The sequence below is a fragment of the Emys orbicularis genome, chromosome 2 (assembly GCF_028017835.1).
Source record: "Emys orbicularis isolate rEmyOrb1 chromosome 2, rEmyOrb1.hap1, whole genome shotgun sequence".
Classification (NCBI taxonomy): Eukaryota; Metazoa; Chordata; order Testudines; family Emydidae; genus Emys; species Emys orbicularis.
This window is the reverse complement of record NC_088684.1, coordinates 141,874,197-141,893,213: the sequence shown is the minus strand read 5'-3', so window position 1 is coordinate 141,893,213 and position 19,017 is coordinate 141,874,197. Positions and strand designations below refer to the sequence as shown.

Below are 19,017 nucleotides of genomic sequence, written 5' to 3'. Positions count from 1 at the left end.
CCAGTGTTGCAATTCTTTGTAAAAACTTCAGCCTTGTTTTTGCGGTGCTGCAACAAAATTCCCAACCTAGGTGTATCTCATCTTGGTGTGATTGCTGCCCGTGTTTCAATGATGACACACTGTCTGCTCGAGGTTTGGGTCTTCCTGAGCGCCAGTCTTAACCGATTCTCTTTACTCTGATAATTTCTTGGCTGGACTCTGATAAGTGTCACTGCAGAAAAATGCCTGTTACCCCAAACAGGTTGAAGAGAACAATAGACCGGCCAGCGTAGCTGCATAGGAGAGCTCGGGGAGTTAGCGGACTGGATGGCCCCGGAGAAGGGGTAATGGATTATTCAGACTTTTCAACCTAGGTTGCTGGCTGTCATGGAAGCTCATTACCATTTGGTGGCGGTTTGGCATCTTACATGAAGGGACTTGGTGGGTCCCCAGTCTCATTCCTGCAGGACAAGGTGGCATTTTCCAATGCATTCAGCCTCGACTTACCTCAGATGTCTTTGACGCCTATGGGGCACTTAAGCCAGAGCTGAGTGCTTTTGATTATTCCATAACCTAAAGCCCACCTCTGCAAGCGGCACCTAAAATCGGCAGTCTTAGCAAAGAGGTCAAGGACCGAATGGGACAGACACACTGGACTCCCACTTAGCCATAGAGAATGGCTCTTCCTGGTCATGGGTGCAGCACCCTGGTAGGTGAGTCTGGGCCAGTCTCTACCTGTACTGTAGATAAACAGAGGACTTCTGTCAGTCTAGAAACTTTTCTACGGTCATCTTGACAGTCACCAAGGATTGAACGTACGACTCCAGAGATAAAGCTTGAGCTTCTGCAGCTTGAGCTAAAGGGTTAAATCCCCTAGCTGGCAGCTGTAGTAGGCTCTCAACCTCTGTTGATCCAGGTGATAAACAGAGCTGGTCAGGAATTTTTTGACTAAATTCTGTTTAATCAGAAAATGCTGATTTGTCAAAACTGAAACCTGTTTGTGGGGAAAGGCTCGGCTTTGACAAATTTCTTGTTTTGAAATTTTTTTTTGAAAAAAAAATCAACTTTTGAAATTGTCGAATGTCCTGGTTTGATACTTGTGAAATGAAAAGTTCTCGGGTTCAGTTGGGAATGACATTTTGCTTAAAAATGTAAGTTAATTTGTAATTAAAAAAAAAAAGATGAGGATGAAACATTTCAATTGACACTAACCGGTTTTGGTTGTTTCGGGGGGATTTTTGGTTTGTGAAAAACATTTTGTCCCAATTGGCGACAGGAATTTTTTTTTTTTTTTTTTTTTGAAATTTTGAAAATTTTTCTGGGTTGGGAAAACAGTTTGCTGACTACTCTAGTGACAAATAACATGCACTGGGCAGGGATCCACGCTCTTGCCAATGCTGAATTCACCTTCTTGGAAAGAGATTGCAGTGTGTTCATGCTGTGCTGGACATTTTGAGAGAGTGTAACCTTCCATCAGATCTCCAGCATCCCACCTCCCCAGTGACATGACACAACACACACATGTGTTAACACTACTTTGAGAATCGAAGGCCAGATTTTCTAGCCAGGCTGTTCGAGAAAGTTTTCATTTGCTTCTTCCTGCTTAGGAGGAAAGAAGCCACGTGCTCAGGGTTTGTCTACACTGCAGTCTGAGGTGTGGTGGCAGCTTGGGCAGACATACTTATGCTAGCCTGACTAAAAATAGCTGTGTATACACGGGGGCACAGGCTAGCAACATAAATCCATACCCGGGGGGCTTGTACCGTTTACACCACCACATCTACACTGCTATTTTTAACCATGCTTGGGTAAAGCTAGCCAAGCTGCACTCACACCTTGGATTGCAGTGTAGACATTATACCCTCCATCATCTAGGACCATGGGCCATGGCTTTGAGTTAACAATAATGGTTTCCTCTCTGTGAAATCCCAGTCGAATTCCCACATAGCCAAGTTCAAGAGTTGCCTTCCTCTCCAGCTGATTTTTTTTCACCGCTGAATGCAGTTGCTTTATGCATTTGAAGCTTTTTAAAAACATCGGTCTGACAGCGAGCGGGGTCATCTCTAGTTGCTGGCGTCTTGGGCGAGAGAGCTGTAGTTTTTTTCCCTCCTCTTTTTAAAAAACACTTTGCTCAAGTGGTATGAAGAACTCGTTCTCTGAAATACCACCCAGCTTCAGTCTTTGGGGCTATGGGGGCCAGATATTTGGTAACGGGCTCTCCAACCTGGCAGACAAAAGAATAACAAGATTCAACGGCTGGAAGCTGAAACTAGACAAATTCAGACTGGAAATAAGGTGTAAATTTTTAAAAGGGGGAGTAATTAACCATTGGATCCATTTTCCAAGGGTTGTGGTGGATTCTCCATCGCTGGCCATTTTTAAACAGATTGGATGTCTTTCTCAAACAGATGCTCTAGTTCAAAGGCATTATTTTGGGGAAGTTCCTTGGCCAGGACAGTGAATTAGATGATCACAATGGTCCCTTCTGGCTTTGGAATCAATGAATCTAGGTTGTACACCTGCCCCACAGCAGAAAACTCAGAACAGTCTTGTACAGAGAGATGGGGGCTGATGCTCAGCACCTTGCAGGATTCAGGCCTTAAATAACATGAGAGTCCTTAGCTCTTCTTCAGGTCTGTGTGGCTTGAAAGCGTGTCACTTTCACCAACTGAAGTTGATCCAATAAAAAATATCACCTCGCCCACCTTATCTCTCTAAGACGCCCTCCTCCCCTGCCCCACCATGGCCACAACAACACTGCAAACAATATTGAATCCTTCTCCCCTAGGTCTTCTCGCAAAGGTGCCAAGGAGCACCAGTCATCTAAGTGCTGTGGATATTTGCCATCTAAGAACCAACAACTCAATTCATGTAGATCACCGAATACCCATGAGATCATAGAATCATAGAAGGTCAGGGTTGGAAGAGACCTCAGGAGGTCACCTAGTCCAACCCCCTGCTAGATGATAACAGTTTTTGCTCGCTGCCAATTTGGGCTGGCTCTGAATGAGCAATAGGCATCTCATTCTGCTGCTAAACCCCTGAGGCCCCCAGCCCATTTGTGTAACACATTGTGCTGCTGCTTATCCGGAATAACACCAAAGATCAGAAATAGAACCAACCAAATCTACTTATCAAGGGCCTGATCTAATGAAGACACATTTACTCCGGTGGGCTTTGACTCAGGCCCTAAAGGACATAATACGTGTGCAGAAAAGTGACTGAACATCCATCCTCTTCAGTGGAGTTTGACCACTTCCACCAGAATCTGGCCGCAACATGCAATGCACAAGTGCTAGTGGTTTTGACATCAATGCAGGAGTTACATTTTTGTGTGTCATCTAACAGTGTCTTTATCCTTATGGGACTCTATATCTATTTTATTAAGACCCAAGCTTGTACCTGTTGAAGGCAATGGCAAAACTCCCATTTGATTTCAATGGGAATCGAATCTGCTATATTAAGAGTGGCAAGTGCTTTCCCTCGCTCTCCCTCCCGTGATGTATTACTTGGGTGAAATTCTGATCTCATTTCCAGCTCTTTGAGTAGCGTTAGAATTTAGCGTCTTGCATTTAGCTATGTTTTGTGCAATTCTGTGATAATCACAGAACATGAAAGCAACAAAACTAAGAAATGTTTTGTTCATTAAAGAGGCTACAAATGAAAACTCCTCTCCCTTAATACATCATGGATTTGGCCCGTTCCCCCTCCTGTTTCCTCCATGTAAAGAGACAATGTGGATTCTCTACAATCCAATCCACGCAGGGCAGCATCTCTCTCGTTTTTAAATCCTATGCCTCATCTAAGGGGGGAAACATCAATCTATTACACAGGTGCAGCAAATATGCCTGAGTCAGCATCAGTTGATGACTTCGGTTTTACCCCCGGACATGGTCTGCATAATGGAACATTGATTTATGGAATAAAGGTGAAGAAATCAATTGGAAGCAGCCAAGCAGCTGACAAACAGAATGCTCTGCAGGGTGGGGACAAAGCAGGATGAGCAGTGAAGTGTAAGAGACGGAGAGTGAATCCTTTCTCTCTATATTTTCCAATGACTCACTTCAGTTTCATGCTGAATTCAGCTAACTTGCATTTACAAATCTTCTGTCCTTGAAAACCAGAAATGGATTCGAAGCGCTGCTCCTGCGCTTTCCTTGGCCGTCAGGTCCCGCACCTCCCTTCCCCCAACACAGAAGATAACACCTTTAAAAAAAAAAAAAAGTCCTGGCTGCTTTTGGAGCTGGATCTACTCTGACTCGCACCAGCATGAACTGGGCATTACTGCACTGAAATCAATGGAGTTATATCCGTGTAAAAGTCAGTCTGAGTTCAGAATTGGGCCTCTTTTGTGCCGGGTGCCCCACCAGCAACAGACCTGTGCCTTTGTAGCTCTGCTTGTATACCTGCCCTGCTGTCCCACCGCTCTGCTGCTCTGCACTAGCAGAGAACTAGTAAATGTCAGTAAATCTTACAAAACAGAGTAAGAAGGCCGGTCCTGACAGCTGTGTATGTTCTGGTGTTACCTGCATCAGCAGGCAGAGCAGCCAACAAGCATGGCACATACAAAAACAAAACAACTGCAGGATTGACCCTCATTTACATCTGTATAACCCTGTTGGATCTGGAGGTCTCTTTAAAGCAGAGATGGGCTGAAACCACACTATTTCAATCATGAGCTCAAACTAACCCAAACTGCAAGGACTTAGACCTAGGATTTTGGTTCAGCCCAGTGTGAAGAGAGCGGTCATTTAAAGAATTCCAATGGGGGTTTGGCTTTTAAATTTATCCCAGTCTAATGCAAAGCCTGTTTCACTCTGGGTCTCATTCTGTTCTCACAGCAGATAGCCCAGTCTGCATTGAAATAACCGCCGCTGAAAGAGAAGTTGATCCTAAATGCATAGGCCTACATTTTAAGTAGGGTGACCAGATGTCCCGATTTTATAGGGACAGTCCTGATTTGTGGGTCTTTTTCTTATATAGGCTCCTATTACCCCCCCAGCCCCTGTCCCGATTTTTCACATTTGCTGTCTGGTCACCCTAATTTTAAGTGACTGCTTGTTTTGATTGCCTGTTTTTGGATTGCCAACACAAGCCACCTTTTAAAAGGGCTTGATTTTTCAGAGGTGCTGTGCCCTGCCCTTGGGCAGTTCCTGCAGTTGCAGTTGTAGGTGGAGACGCCATTAAAGCGGTTCAAGTTGAGCACTCAAAATCACTAGCCGTTTGGAAATCTTGGGCCATAAAGATGACAGGTCAGTGATTTGTTGGGGGAAGGATCAAAGCTAGAGTCATATCCCCTCTTCTCGGTCCTCCTTTTCCCATTCCCATCCCCAAGGATGGAAAAAAAAAAACCCTATATGTTCGCTTGCCCTATACGTTTGCATTTTTCCACTCCCCACTTTTGTCAGGGCTCTGCCTGGTCACTTGCTGACTCTAGTCGCCTTCACTCTTTCCCTGCGTGAGCCCCCAGCTCTGAGAAGTGGTGGTGTCCCACCGGCATCCCTTCCAGCGATCACTGACAGCTTTGCCTACACCTGCCCTGTTCTTCCCCCACACCTCCTTTGTATCCTTCACCCTTTCTGGCGATTGTTGCAAGCAGCTGCATCCTCTGCCCGCCCCATGGGGCCACCTTGCCTAGGCACCCCCCTTCCCCTGTCAATCCTGGGGCTACACACACATTGATTCGGTGGCAGGTCTCAGCTGCAGCCAGCACTTGCTGATCAAGCGAATCTCAGGCAAGGACAGAGGCAAGTGCCTCCCTTTCAGCCCCCCCGCGCGCTTCGCTCCCTCCTCCCTGCCATGCAGATTTGCAGTTGTCTGGGCGTTGTAATTTCCAGGAGCAGGAGAAAGAGGATTGGTGTTTGCGGGGCTATAAAAGGGGAGAGCCAGGCGCATTGTCCTCCCCCACTTTCTGTGCATCACCCACCCAGCATCGTCCCTTCCCTGCCTGCAGCTCCCTCGCAGCCTCACCATGAGCTACACCAGCGACCTGCTCTACCCACCCTCCTCCTATAAGAAGATCTTCGGGGAAACTTCTCGTCTCTCTAGCAGGGTCTACAGCAGCCCGGCACCTCCCCGGGCTGCCGGCTACCGCGCCCACCATGCCAGGGACTCCTACCCCACCTCCTATCGCAAGCTGGCCGGGCCCAGCTCCGCGAACCACCTGGAGCTGCTCTCCCAGTCCAGCGCGGTGAGCAACGAGCTGAAAATCGTGCGCACCAACGAGAAGGAGCAGCTGCAAGGGCTCAACGACCGCTTCGTGACCTACATCGAGAAGGTACACCAGCTGGAGCAGCACAACCGGCTGCTGGAGGCCGAGGTCTCCCTGCTGCGCCAGCGCCAGGCGGAGCCCTCCCGCCTGCAGCAGCTCTACGAGCAGGAGATTCGCGAGTTGCGCTCCAAGGTGGAGGAGCTGCGCCACGAGCGGGACGAGGCGCAGCTGGAGAGCCAGCAGCTGGCGCAGGGGCTGCAGCGCCTGCGGGAGCAGTGCCAGGAGGAGGCGCGCCGGCGGGAGGAGGCCGAGCTGGCCCTGCGCGAGTACAGGAAGGACGTGGACCACGCCACCCTGGCCCGGCTGGAGCTGGAGAAGAAGGTGGAGTCGCTGCTGGACGAGATCGCCTTCCTCCGGAAGGTGCACGAGGAGGAGGTGGCGGAGCTGCAAGCCTCGCTGCAGGATGCGCAGGTACCAGCGCTCAGCTCTGCGGTGCGCTGCCCACCTGCCCTTCCCCAGCATCCCCCGGCCCTGACCGCCCCGCCCTGCGCTCCCCTCCCCGCTTGTTCAGCCCTGCGCTCCGGCTCCCCACCTGCCCCTGCCCAGCCCTGCACTCCCTTGCCACCTGCCCCTGCCCAGCGCTGGGCTCCCAGTTCTGTATCCCCCTGACAAACGCTGCGCTCCCCTCTCCTCCCCGCCTGCCCCTGCGCTCCCATCCCCTCCAGCCCTCTCAGCCCTGTACTCCCCTCCCTACCTGCCCCCCCCAGCCCCAGCCTTGCTCTCTCTTCCCCTCCCCTGTCCCTGCCCAGCCCCAGCCCTGCACACTCCCTGTTCTGTATCCACCCAACCGACCAACCCTGCTGCACGGATCTCCCCACCTGTCCCTGCCAGCACAGCGCTCCCCTTTCTGCATCCCGCCTTCCCAGTGCTCTCCTCCTGGCAAGATGCCCAACAGCAGCCTCCCCAGGGTGGCACATAACACCTCCAAGGGCTCGGTGTTCGCCTCCAGGATTTAACCACCCAGCAATCCCGTTCCACCGCCCACATCCCCAGGTGCCCAGCGCCCTTCTCCCCCCACATGCCACGTGGATGGGGTGTGCCTTCACTCACCCCCAATATCCATCTCCTCCTAAGGAGCAACAGAGAGTCCTGTGGCACCTTTAAGACTAACAGATGTATTGGAGCATAAGCTTTCGTGAGTGAATGCCCACTTGAAGTGGGCATTCACCCATGAAAGCTTATGCTCCAATACATCTGTTAGTTTTAAAGGTGCCACAGGACTCTCTGTTGCTTTTTACAGATCCAGACTAACACGGCTACCCCTCTGATACTCCTAAGGAGTATTACACACACACAAACCCCTCCTCTTGTGTGCTGGATAAAGTGTGTGCTACACACCCGCACCCCTCCGTCTCTATGCTGGATAAAGTGTGTGCTATACACACATACGCACCCTTCCAGTGTGCTGGATGAGGTGTGTTATACGCACTGATTACCCCTCTTCTGTATGTGCTAGATGGATAGGGTGTGGCATACATGCACAATACTGCCCTCCTCCTCTATGCTGTGCATTAGAGCACAGCCCTCACCCCCCCCACCCCATAATTTTATACTTCCATAGGCTGAGCATACAGAGAGTGTTACATACCCTCCCCCTATTCTCTTCCTCTTGCATATGCTGAATGGAGAGATACTAGATCCTTTGCACTGGGCACAAAGCTATTGCAGCCAGTGGGTCATTGAAAGGTTATCTTTGTTAAGGTAGACATTTGACTGGCTCACCTCATGGTGTTGGATGCCTGCACACAATGCCTTTGCATCCTGCAGCTATGACCCCTATCCTCCTTCCCTGTATTGAATGGGTAATAGGGTACTTACATATTCTGCTTTTTTGATTACATTGTATTCGGCATAAAGTCATCTGGAAGGTTAAATCAGCGCCGCGTCTTCTTTTGCGTTGAGTATTGGATTGGCTCACATTGGACTTGTGGAAGTGTGATTCAGTTCCTTGAATACCACAGCAAACTGTACCTTGATTACATTGTTACTAAGCCCTGCTGGGAAGATAGCATCCTGCTGCTATACTGCAGTGCCATTGGTACAATAGGTACCTAGCGCCCACCCTGCAGAGCGCACACAATGACAATCTATTGTGCCTGAGCCACGTGCTAGTGGAATGAAAAGACCGAAGCTTAGAAAAGAAGGAAAGCTCAGGCCTGGCTTCATTCATCAGTCTGGGTTTCAAGTGAAGTTGCGGGACTATTTCTGTACATGTTGGGAGGAAAAAATGAAGCATGCTTCATGCAAAAAGTAGCTAACCCACATTAATTCTTTGGATGTACATGAGAATAGCGGTTATTCTAATGAGCTTGTTATGCGTAGGTTTCATGGGCAGCTCAGTGACAACTCTTTTGTCATGTGGGTTTCGTTAATGTCCACTTTCGCAAGGTGGTGTCAGACAAATGTTAAACTGCATGTAAAGGTATTAAAACACCAGATCCGTAAGGACAAACCCAGAGCAGCTTAGTGAAGCGGCTTTACAGCTGCAGTTGCATTATTGATGGAAACGGATGAATCTCCTGAGCATTGAAATCAATAGCTGGTGCAGAGGTATTGTAATGCAGCCTGGATTATCCAGATGGAATCATAGAAACATAGGGCTGGAAAGGAATTGAGAGGTCATCAAGTCCAGCCCCCTGCGCTGAGGCAGAGCCAAGTAAACGGAGACTGCCCATGAGAGGTGTTTGTCCAGCCTGTCCTTAAAACCTCCAATGACGGGGATTCCACAACCTTCCAGAGCTTAACACCCTTAGAGTTAGAAAATGTTTTCTACTATCTACCCTCAATCTCCCTTGCTGCAGATTAAGCCCATTATGTCTTGTCCTGCCTTGCACACGGAGAACAGTTGATCACCGTGCTCTTTATAACACTTCTTACCTATTCGAAGACTGTTGTCAGGTCCCCCCTCGTTCTTCTTTTCTCAAGACTAAACATGCCCAGGTTTTTTAACCTTTCCTTGTAGATCAGGTTTTCTAAACTTATTATCATTTTTGTGGCTTTCCTCTGGACTCTCTCCAATTTATCTGCATCTTTCCAAAAGTGTGGCACCCAGAATTTGACACAATGCTCCAGCTGAGGCCTCACCAGTGCCGAGAGGAACAGGACAATTACCTTATGTGTGACGCTCCTGTTAACTGCATCACACCATTGTCTCATGTTCAATTTGTGATCCACTACAACCCCTGGACCCTTTCCAGCAGTACTGCCACCAAGCAGTTATTCCCCATTTTGTAGCTGTGTTTGATTTTTTTTTTCCTTGCTAAGTGTAGTTCTTTACACTTTTCTTTCTTGAATTTCATCTTGTTGATTTCAGACCAATTCTCCAATTTGTCAAGGTCACTTTGAATTTTAATCCTTTCTTCCAAAATGTTTGCAACCCCTCCCAGCTTGGTGTCATCTGCAAGTTTTATAAGCATACTTTTCACTCCATTGTGCAAATCATCAATGAAAATATTAAATAGTTTCAGACCCAGGACTGACCCCTGCAGGACCCCAGTAGATACACCCTCCCAGTCTGACAGTGAACCATTGATAAATTCTTTGAGTATGGTCTTTCAACCAGTTGTGCACCCACCTTCTAGTAATTCCAGCTAGACTACATTTTGCTTATGAGAATGTCATGTGGGACAGTTCAAAAGCCTTACTAAAATCAAGATCTATTGCAGCTACTCCTTCCCCCCATCTGCTGGGCCAGTAACCCTGTCAGAGAAGGAAATTAGGTTGGTTTGGCATGATTTGTTCTTGACAAATCTATGCTGGCTAGTCCTTATAACCCCATTATCCTCTAGGTGATCACAAATTGATTGTTCAATAATTTGTTCTGGCATCTTTCCAGGTATTAAAGTAAGGCTGACTGGTCTATAATTCCCAGGGTGCTCTTTGTTGCCATTCTTAAAAACAGATACTATGTTTGCCCGTCTCCAGTACTCTGGGACCTCACCCATCCACCATGGATTTCCCCTGAGATGTCACGAGGGACGCAGAATACATTCAGATGACCAAAGCTTTGGCTAATGAAGGGAAATTTTCATTTAACTTATGAAGAGGAAGGTTGATTTTATGGCTAAAGCACTGGATTGGGATTTGAGATGAGCTCTGCTACAGATTTCTTGTGTGACTTTGCCAAGTCGCTTAGTCTGACTCTGACCCAGTTTCCTGTCTGTAATATCAGGACAGTACTCTCCCATTCTTTGTCTCTCTCGATCATAAACTGTTAGGGGTGAGTAGGGACTGTATCAAACTTTGTAGGTACAACACTTAGCACATTGGGGCACGTAGATATAATTGTGATAATACCACAAATAGATTTTTTTTTTTGGTGAGGCAGAGAAGGGTACAGCTCTGGATATAACAGGGAAATTTGACTATGGCTGCAATAATCAAGGTTGCGCCGTATTCTCAGAGTGCATTAAGCCTAGAAATATGAATCTTCTTCCGCTTTGTTCTCTCTTTCTTGCTTGTTTTGCTTGTTCCTCTGACAGCGGCTTTCAGTCCCTCCTTAACTATGCTACTTGCAGCAAATATATACGTTTTAGTGCTTTGCTAGATTGGAGCCAGGGTGCTCTGCACCTTACAGGGTCAAGCCAGCATAATGAGACCACTTCAGCCTTGGAGTTGCATCTGCTTACACTACAGCTGACTTTGACCCAGTACATTCCTGAATACATTAATATCTGAACTTCTCTTAGACAAGGAGCTGAAACCCATTTCATTCAAAGGAGGACTTTCCCCTGCATTAGAGGTTTGATTTCACTTATGACCCCCCTGTGTAATGAGGTATTGATACCAGCAAATGCTTTTTTTTTTTTTTTTTTTTGGCCTATTTGCTACAGTGTCCTTTGTTTGCAAGGTTAAACTCCACTTCTGGAATGCCATTCATTTCTAATCATAGAATATCCGGGTTGGACGGGACCTCAGGAGGTATCTAGTCCAACCACCTGCTCAAAGCAGGACCAATCCCCAATACATAACTTATCTTCATATATAGGACTAAATCCATTGCTAGAGTTGTACCTGCATATTCCATATTCTGGGTCCATGTTCCTCAGTGAGGAACTCCACTGGTTGTATTAGAATAAATATGTGAACATAAGAACGGCCGTACCGGGTCAGACCAAAGGTCCATCTAGCCCAGTATCCTGTCTACCGACAGTGGCCAATGCCAGGTGCCCCAGAGGGAGTGAACCTAACAGGTAATGATCAAGTGATCTCTCTCCTGCCATCTATCTCCATCCTCTGACAAACAGAGGCTAGGGACACCATTCCTTACCCATCCTGGCTAATAGCCATTAATGGACTTAACCACCATGAATTTATCCAGTTCTCTTTTAAACGCTGTTATAGTCCTAGCCTTCACAACCTCCTCAGGTAAGGAGTTCCACAAGTTGACTGTGTGCTGCGTGAAGAAGAACTTCCTTGTATTTGTTTTAAACCTGCTGCCTATTAATTTCATTTGGTGACCCCTAGTTCTCGTATTATGGGAATAAGTAAATAACTTTTCCTTATTCACTTTCTCCACATCACTCAAGATTTTATATACCTCTATCATATCCCCCCTTAGTCTCCTCTTTTCCAAGCTGAAGAGTCCTAGCCTCTTTAATCTCTCCTCATATGGGACCCGTTCCAAACCCCTAATCATTTTAGTTGCCCTTTTCTGAACCTTTTCTAGTGCCAGTATATCTTTTTTTAGATATGTGCAGGCATCTGATGAGCAAACCCTAAAATGAGCTCTTTATATCATGGCCACAATCCACCATCTGTATGGAAATTCACTGACAGACCAATAACTTTCTGGCTTTCCTAATATTTTGCATCATAAGGCCAGGTTGTGGGAAACTCTTTCAGTGTGTAAAATCTGTAATCGGCAGAGCTACAAAGAATGCAGCAGGCCCTGGGGGTTGGATTGAGAAGGCAATGCATTCTGTTTGCTCACAGTGCTGTCATTTCTCTCCATGAAATGGGGGAGCAATAAACCAGGTACATGTACACGTTTAGATTCAGATTGAACTGTGGCGGAAGGCCAGCACTGTACAGAATTCTACAGAAACACTGGACAACTTAAATAAATGAGTCATTTCACTCCTGGGTGGTGTTATGGTAGCAATTCAGGAACACTTAGCAGAGCTGTGTGTAGGATCAAAAAGGACTTGTTAACTGATCCTGCACAACTCGCATGTCTAAAATTAATGCTGTACCTGTCAAAGTCTTTGCTCCTCTGATGCATTTCTTTGAACCCAGGTTAATTTGCTGTGTTAACCTAGTAATTGTTGAGATACTGACTTTTAACATGAGTCAATATCTATCTATCTATCTATCTATCTATCCCCATCCATCCCCCCATCTATCTATCTCCATACACACCCTCTCTTTCACTGTCTACACACTAATACATGTAGAGAGAATGTCTGTCTAATACAGCTATCTATCTATACCTATCCACCTATGTGTCCTTTGCCTATATGGTCTTTCTGCCTACATATTTACTCACCGTGGCTATAGACAGGGGGCACGGTGGATGGTCAGCTGGTGTAAACTGACATCGCTCCACTGACTTCAGAAGAGTTATGCAGATTTACACCAGCTAAGGATCTGGTCCCATATAATGTGTATTTTATAGCTATACCATATCCGCATGTGGAGGCGGGGGTCCTGCAGTGTTCCCCCGGCTATGCGGCATTCTGTCATGCACCGGTGACTGCCCGCTTCCTGTCCACCAATCCACTTCGTTAGGACTTATTCCTGCCCCAAGTATCTGAATAATTTGGCTAGCTGCTGGGGAAACCCCACAGGGGCAAGCAACATCTCCCCCTACCCTCAGGCCATCCCGTGACAGCAGAGGAGCTTCAGGACCGTGCATGACTGTGGAGAGAAGAGCCGTGTAGCACTAAATCCCCTGACTTCATTTCTACCTTGTCCTTAATTCAAAGAGCCTCTGTATTGGGACCGCATGGTGCTGGGCTCCACCGCTCAGTATGGGAGCCATTTGTCCTCCAGCTTGCTTCGTGCAGAGGAAACACAGCTGTTCCCCTGTGTCCTGAGCGCTCCGGCTCTGCATGGGGGACAAGGTGAAGGATCTGGGCCATCATTCAGGCCATGCAGCCTAGGATGTCGGGAAACAGCCCTGAGCAGCTTCAGTGTCTTTGTATTCCTATCCGTTTCCCCGTGCTTCATGCTGTCTGTGTGTGGGGTGGGGTCCCTTCCTTCTGTGCCCTCTCCAGGTCTCAGTGGAGGTGGACGTGAGCAAGCCTGACCTCACGGCCGCCTTGAAGGAGATCCGCATGCAGTATGAGGTCCTTTCCGCCCGGAACCAGCAGTCCGCCGAAGAGTGGTACAAATCCAAATTCGCCAACTTCACCGAGGAGGCGGCTCGCAGCAGTGACAGCATCCGCCAGGCCAAGGAGGAGATCACGGAGTACCGGCGCCAGCTGCAGGCCCGCAACATCGAGGTCGAGGCTCTGAGGAATGCCAACGAGTCCCTGGAGAGGCAGCTGCAGGAAGCGGAGGAGAGGAGCAATGGGGAGATCCATAATCTGCAGGTAGAATCATAGAATGTCAGGGTTAGAAGGGACCTCAGGAGGTATCTAGTCCAACCCCCTGCTCAAAGCAGGACCAATCCCCAACTAAATCCCCAAATCCCTAAATGGCCCCCTCAATGATTGCACTGACAACCCTGGGTTTAGCAGGCCAATGCTCAAACCACTGAGCTATCCCTGACACTTGCCAATAGACATCAGCTTCTTATTTGTTTCCAACTCAAGAGCTCACTTGCAGCCCTAGGAATCAGAGACTCAAGTGGCAAAATGCCAGATATGCATCTAGCAAAGATTATCCTGGGCTTTTGTCTTTCCTGATAGCTTGTGGAGGCCACGCTTTTGGGCATGTTTGCACTGGGAAGAAGACGGTCCTTACACAGAGATGGGATGTACTTAGCAAACCTTGCCCTGAATGGGAGGGGGAGAGACTATGATAGTAACATTTCTATAATATCTCCCGCCTGTGATCTTCAAACACTTTGAAAACATTCATTCACTACCCCACCCTCCAGCCCCGGGTGAGGTAGATTGTAAGTATTATTAGCCCCACGTCTCAGCTTGGGAAACTGAGGCACAAAGCATTCATTGATCTTTGGGGGCCTCTGTTTTTTGGGTGTCCACTGAGGGGCTGATTTCCAGAGGTGCTTGAATTCCAATTGCACCTCCCAAATGGTTAGATCTACAATTTCAAAGAAGTCCAAGTGACTTGCCCAAGATCAGGCTGTGAGCCAACAATAGAACCCAGGAGTCCGGGCTTCTAGTCTCCTGATTTGACTATTAGATTAGATAGAAAAAATAATAATCACATGAACTCCTTTGAGGAACAGAGCTCATTTGCTAGAACAGCAGACGTCTGATATGCTGGGGAAGGGACCAGCCCAAACGAATGTTTGAGCGTATTAGTAAATGTATAGGATCGCTACTGAGATTTGGGATATGCACTGTATAAACACATAATAAGACAATCCCTGCCCTGCAGAGACTGCAGTTGAAATAAACAAGGCAGAGGTGGGAGGGAAAGAGAGGTGAAATGACTTGCCCTGCTTAAACAGCAAGTCAGTGGCATAGCCAGGAATAGAAAACCCAGTCCAGTCTGGGTCCCAGTCCAGCACTCTAATCCACTGGACCACACTGATATCTCCTCCTGAGATCAGTTTGAACAACACATCTGGAAGGAGGGGCACTAAAAGCAAACGAGAGGGACCTACTGACATGATCAAAATGTTCTCCCTTCTACTTCTTTTTCTGCAGGAGACGATTAACCAGCTTGAAAATGCTCTAAGGACGACCAAGGGAGAGATGGCTCGTCACCTCCGAGAGTACCAAGACCTGCTGAATGTGAAGATGGCCCTGGATATTGAAATAGCTGCATACAGGTAAACGATATCAAGAGGCCTTCTTCCCCTATGGCTTTGGGGATGTTTGATGCTGGCGGTCACACCTCTCAGTTTGCGTAGAAAGAAACAAATACCCAGAAACATTATACCCCTGGATATTCTGTAAGATTGTGTAGCAATCCAGCTGCGCAGTTCTGTAATGAGAATAATGAGAAAAATTGCAGCAGATGCCCAGGTTCGGCTCGGGGTTAGAACTGGTCAAAAGCCCCCACCCCCCATTGCTCCTATTTTTACTCCTGACCTCCTCATACGCAAACGCGTTTTAAAGTTTCCAGAGATTAATAGATTCTAAGGCCAGAAGGGACCACTGTGATCATCTAGTCTCACCTCCTGCATAACACAGGGCAGAAAAGGTCCCCAAAAATAATTCCTTAAGCAGAGCCTTTAAAAAAACATCCAAAAAGGAATCCATAGCAATATGCATTAGGAAACCTAGATCAAAATGCTGTACAGCAGCCATCTGTCTGTCTAGGTCTTCAAGCTGGGATTTTCAAATGACCTAAGGGAGTTAGGTGCTCAGATCCCATTTAAATAGGAATATGGTATCCAGCTCCGTTATTCGTCTTCAAAGATCCCTGACATATATCACTGTCATCACCATGTTGCCTGGACACTCATCTCCATGGCCTCACTGATGTCACGTAGTTGTGACGCTCTCGTCAGGGAATCCAGAACCCTAAGCCACCGTGTTACCCCTCTGCCTCGACAAGTGAGAGCTTTGCGGCTGCTAAACTGTGCATCAGCTACCTGATGCTCCAGTGTGTCTGCCTTGCTAACGAGCTCCTCCAGACTCTGCCAGTCCAAACCTGGCCCTGCAGGTAAGAATCAGTGAAGCCCAGGTCCTGAGTTCCTGAGACGTCTCCCTGCAGCGTCCAGTCCTTCTCACTGGACACGCTTAGAAATTATGAAGTTTGCTGCTTCCGAAGAGACAGAGCACTCACCAGCCTGTTTGGCTGAGGACTCATGCATCGATATAACAGCGCTGAGGTGGTTTTGTATAAAACAAGAACAAGTTATGTGATGTGGCCGTGAAAAAAGCTAATGCGGTCTTGGGATGCATCAGGCGAGGTATTTCCAGTAGAGATAAGGAGGTGTTAGTACCGTTATACAAGGCACTGGTGAGACCTCATCTGGAATACTGTGTGCAGTTCTGGTCTCCCATGTTTAAGAAGGATGAATTCAAACTGGAACAGGTACAGAGAAGGGCTACTAGGATGATCCGAGGAATGGAAAACCTGTCTTATAAAAGGAGACTCAAAGAGCTTGGCTTATTTAGCCTAACTAAAAGAAGGCTGAGGGGGGATATGATTGCTCTCTATAAATATATCAGAGGGATAAATACCAGGGAGGGAAAGGAATTATTTAAGTTCAGTACAAATGTGGACACAAGAACAAATGGATATAAACTGGCCATCAGGAAGTTTAGACTTGAAATTGGACGAAGGTTTCTAACCATCCGAGGAGTGAAGTTCTGGAACAGCCTTCCAAGGGGAGCAGTGGGGGCAAAAGACATATCTGGCTTCAAGACTAAGCTTGATAAGTTTATGGAGGGAATGGTATAATGGGATAGCCTACTTTTGGCAATTAATTGGTCTTTGACTATTAACGGTAAATATGCCCAATGGCCTGTGATGGGATGGGATCTGAGTTACTACAGAGAATTCTTTCCTGGGTGTCTGGCTGGTGAGTCTTGCCCACATGCTCAGGGTTTAGCTGATCACCATATTTGGGGTCGGGAAGGAATTTTCCTCCAGGGCAGATTGGCAGAGGCCCTGGGGGTTTTTCGCCTTCCTCTGCAGCATGGGGCACGGGTCACTTGCTGGAGGATTCTCTGCACCTTGAAGTCTTTAAACCATGATTGATGATGATTTAGTTGGGAATTGGTCCTGCTTTGAGCAGGGGGTTGGACTAGATGACCTCCTGAGGTCCCTTCCAACCCTGATATTCTATGATTCTATGATTTGAGGACTTCAATGGCTCGGACACAGGTTTGATACAGGAGTGGGTGGGTGAGATTCTGTGGCCTGCGTTGTGCAGGAGGTCAGACTAGATGATCATAATGGTCCCTTCTGACCTTAAAGTCTAAGTTTATTAATAAAGAGCACAGATTTAAGTGATATCAGGCAAGAATAAAGGAGAAAAAAGGATTAAACAATACAAAAATAATATGCTTTCTAGTGCCTAAAACTTCATTCTAGGAAGATATATCTTTGCCAAAAACAGTTTCTCACTTGTAGCAAATTATCAGCAAGGATCTACCATTCACAGGCTCAGAGGGTGCTGTACCCTGTGTCCCCAAGTGATGGATAACTAAGGGTTCTTTCCCCTTCTTTTTGTAGTCCTGTGAACCTTTGAAGTGTATCCATGTAAATTTTTTCTCCCCTGCTGCTTGTGAAGATGCCAGGCTGTCTCCTTCGTCCTCTGGTCAATCTGTTTCTCTGCTTGACTTAATCACTTGTTTTCCCTTCGATGTAAATGTCTTTCCATTGTCTCTGGCCTCACCTTGCTCAATATGCATTGGGGATGCAGGCAAACAAGCAGCCAAGACAGCATTCCTTTGTCAAGGCAGACTGCCTCCAAAAGCCTATTTTAAGAACATATTTCCAGCTCGCATCTGTAATGCTATGTATGCGACCCGGACACAGACCCCGCGATGATATTCATGACCAGTTTTTATCTGATTCCTTCCACAACACGGTTTGGCTGGATAGTCTGAGTCACAGGGTTTGGCTGGATAGTCTGTCTGGAGTGTGCCTGTGAAATAGCTCTTCGGGTCTCAGTAGCCGTAGAGGCTGTTCCTTCCTGGGGGCAATGTGCTGATTGATCGCTTGGCTGCTTTCCCATGGGTGGGGGGGAAGTTCCCCGTTGCCACATCTTGATGAAAACTGATCTGGGAAGGATATTTTAGAAAGGAGAAGGCAGGGATCTGAAATCTTGCTCCAGCAAGCAGCTTTATTGCATCTTTCTTGGTGTTTCTCTCTCCCCCGCCCCCAGGAAATTACTGGAAGGGGAGGAAACGCGGCTAAGCACCGTCAGCAGCGGGAACACCTTCGGCCTTGGCTACACGTTCTCATCTAGCCCTTTCGCCGGCGCAAAAGCCTTCTCCGCCAGCACGGTCACTGTCAGGAGGGAGGAGAAGCGAGACCTGCAGGAAAGCATCAAGGACCCCAGACTTTCAGAGGAGCCGAAGCCTGCCGAGGAAGATCAGCCCGGAGAAGAAAAGGTCGAAGCCGTCCCAGCCAAGAACTAAACTGGAGTGAAGTCGCTATGTGCCTCCCCAGGGGGAAAAGGAGTCCCTCACAGGCGAGAGATTACGTTGTGTTCTAATGTAGCCAATTACAGTAACACTGAGCGGCAGCCTGGTCCAGTGGCTAGTGCTCCGGACTGGGACTCAGAGACCTGGGTTCTAGTCCCAGCTCTGCCACTGGCCTGCTGGGTGACCTTGGGCAAGTCACTTCACCTCCCTGCGCCTCAGTTTCCTCTCTCACCTTGTCTGTAGACTGTAAGCTTCTCTGGGCAGGGACTGTCTCTGGCTATGTGTTTGTACAGCGCCTAGCACAATGGGGCCTTGATCTCCATTGGAACCTTTGGTGCTACTATAATAATGCTCATAGAACAAAGGTATGTATGTGTGTCCCCTGCCCTCTCCAGGCTCGACTTCCAGGCCCTCGTCCTGTTCACACTGCACATGGTGGTAAAACATTCCAGTGACTTCAGCGGGGTCAGAATTGGGCCCCTACATAACAGTGTCCAGGGCTTCAGAGCCCTGACCCTTCCCACACCCTGCAGTGCACCGTTAGCTGCTCCAACCCCTATTCTCTCCGTTGCGGTTTATAGA

At 47.7% G+C, this 19,017-nt stretch overlaps 1 protein-coding gene across 1 annotated transcript; it reads left to right on the top strand.

The window, feature by feature from the left end:
• Window positions 1-5,950: 5,950 nt before the first annotated feature.
• Window positions 5,951-18,429, top strand: LOC135873482 (low molecular weight neuronal intermediate filament-like). The gene is made up of 4 exons (XM_065398001.1): window positions 5,951-6,661; window positions 13,468-13,785; window positions 15,034-15,158; window positions 18,174-18,429. Exons 1-4 carry the CDS (start codon window positions 5,951-5,953, stop codon window positions 18,427-18,429), a joined length of 1,410 nt encoding a protein of 469 aa, XP_065254073.1.
• The last annotated feature ends 588 nt before the right edge of the window (window positions 18,430-19,017 follow it).

Excerpts from the sequence above, each read along its gene's own strand:
- LOC135873482 (XM_065398001.1), top strand. The coding sequence starts at position 5,951 with ATGAGCTACACCAGCGACCTGCTCTACCCACCCTCCTCCTATAAGAAG. Across the intron at positions 6,662-13,467 it reads CCTCGCTGCAGGATGCGCAG|GTCTCAGTGGAGGTGGACGT; the intron begins GTACCAGCGCTC and ends TGCCCTCTCCAG. Across the intron at positions 15,159-18,173 it reads ATTGAAATAGCTGCATACAG|GAAATTACTGGAAGGGGAGG; the intron begins GTAAACGATATC and ends CCCCGCCCCCAG.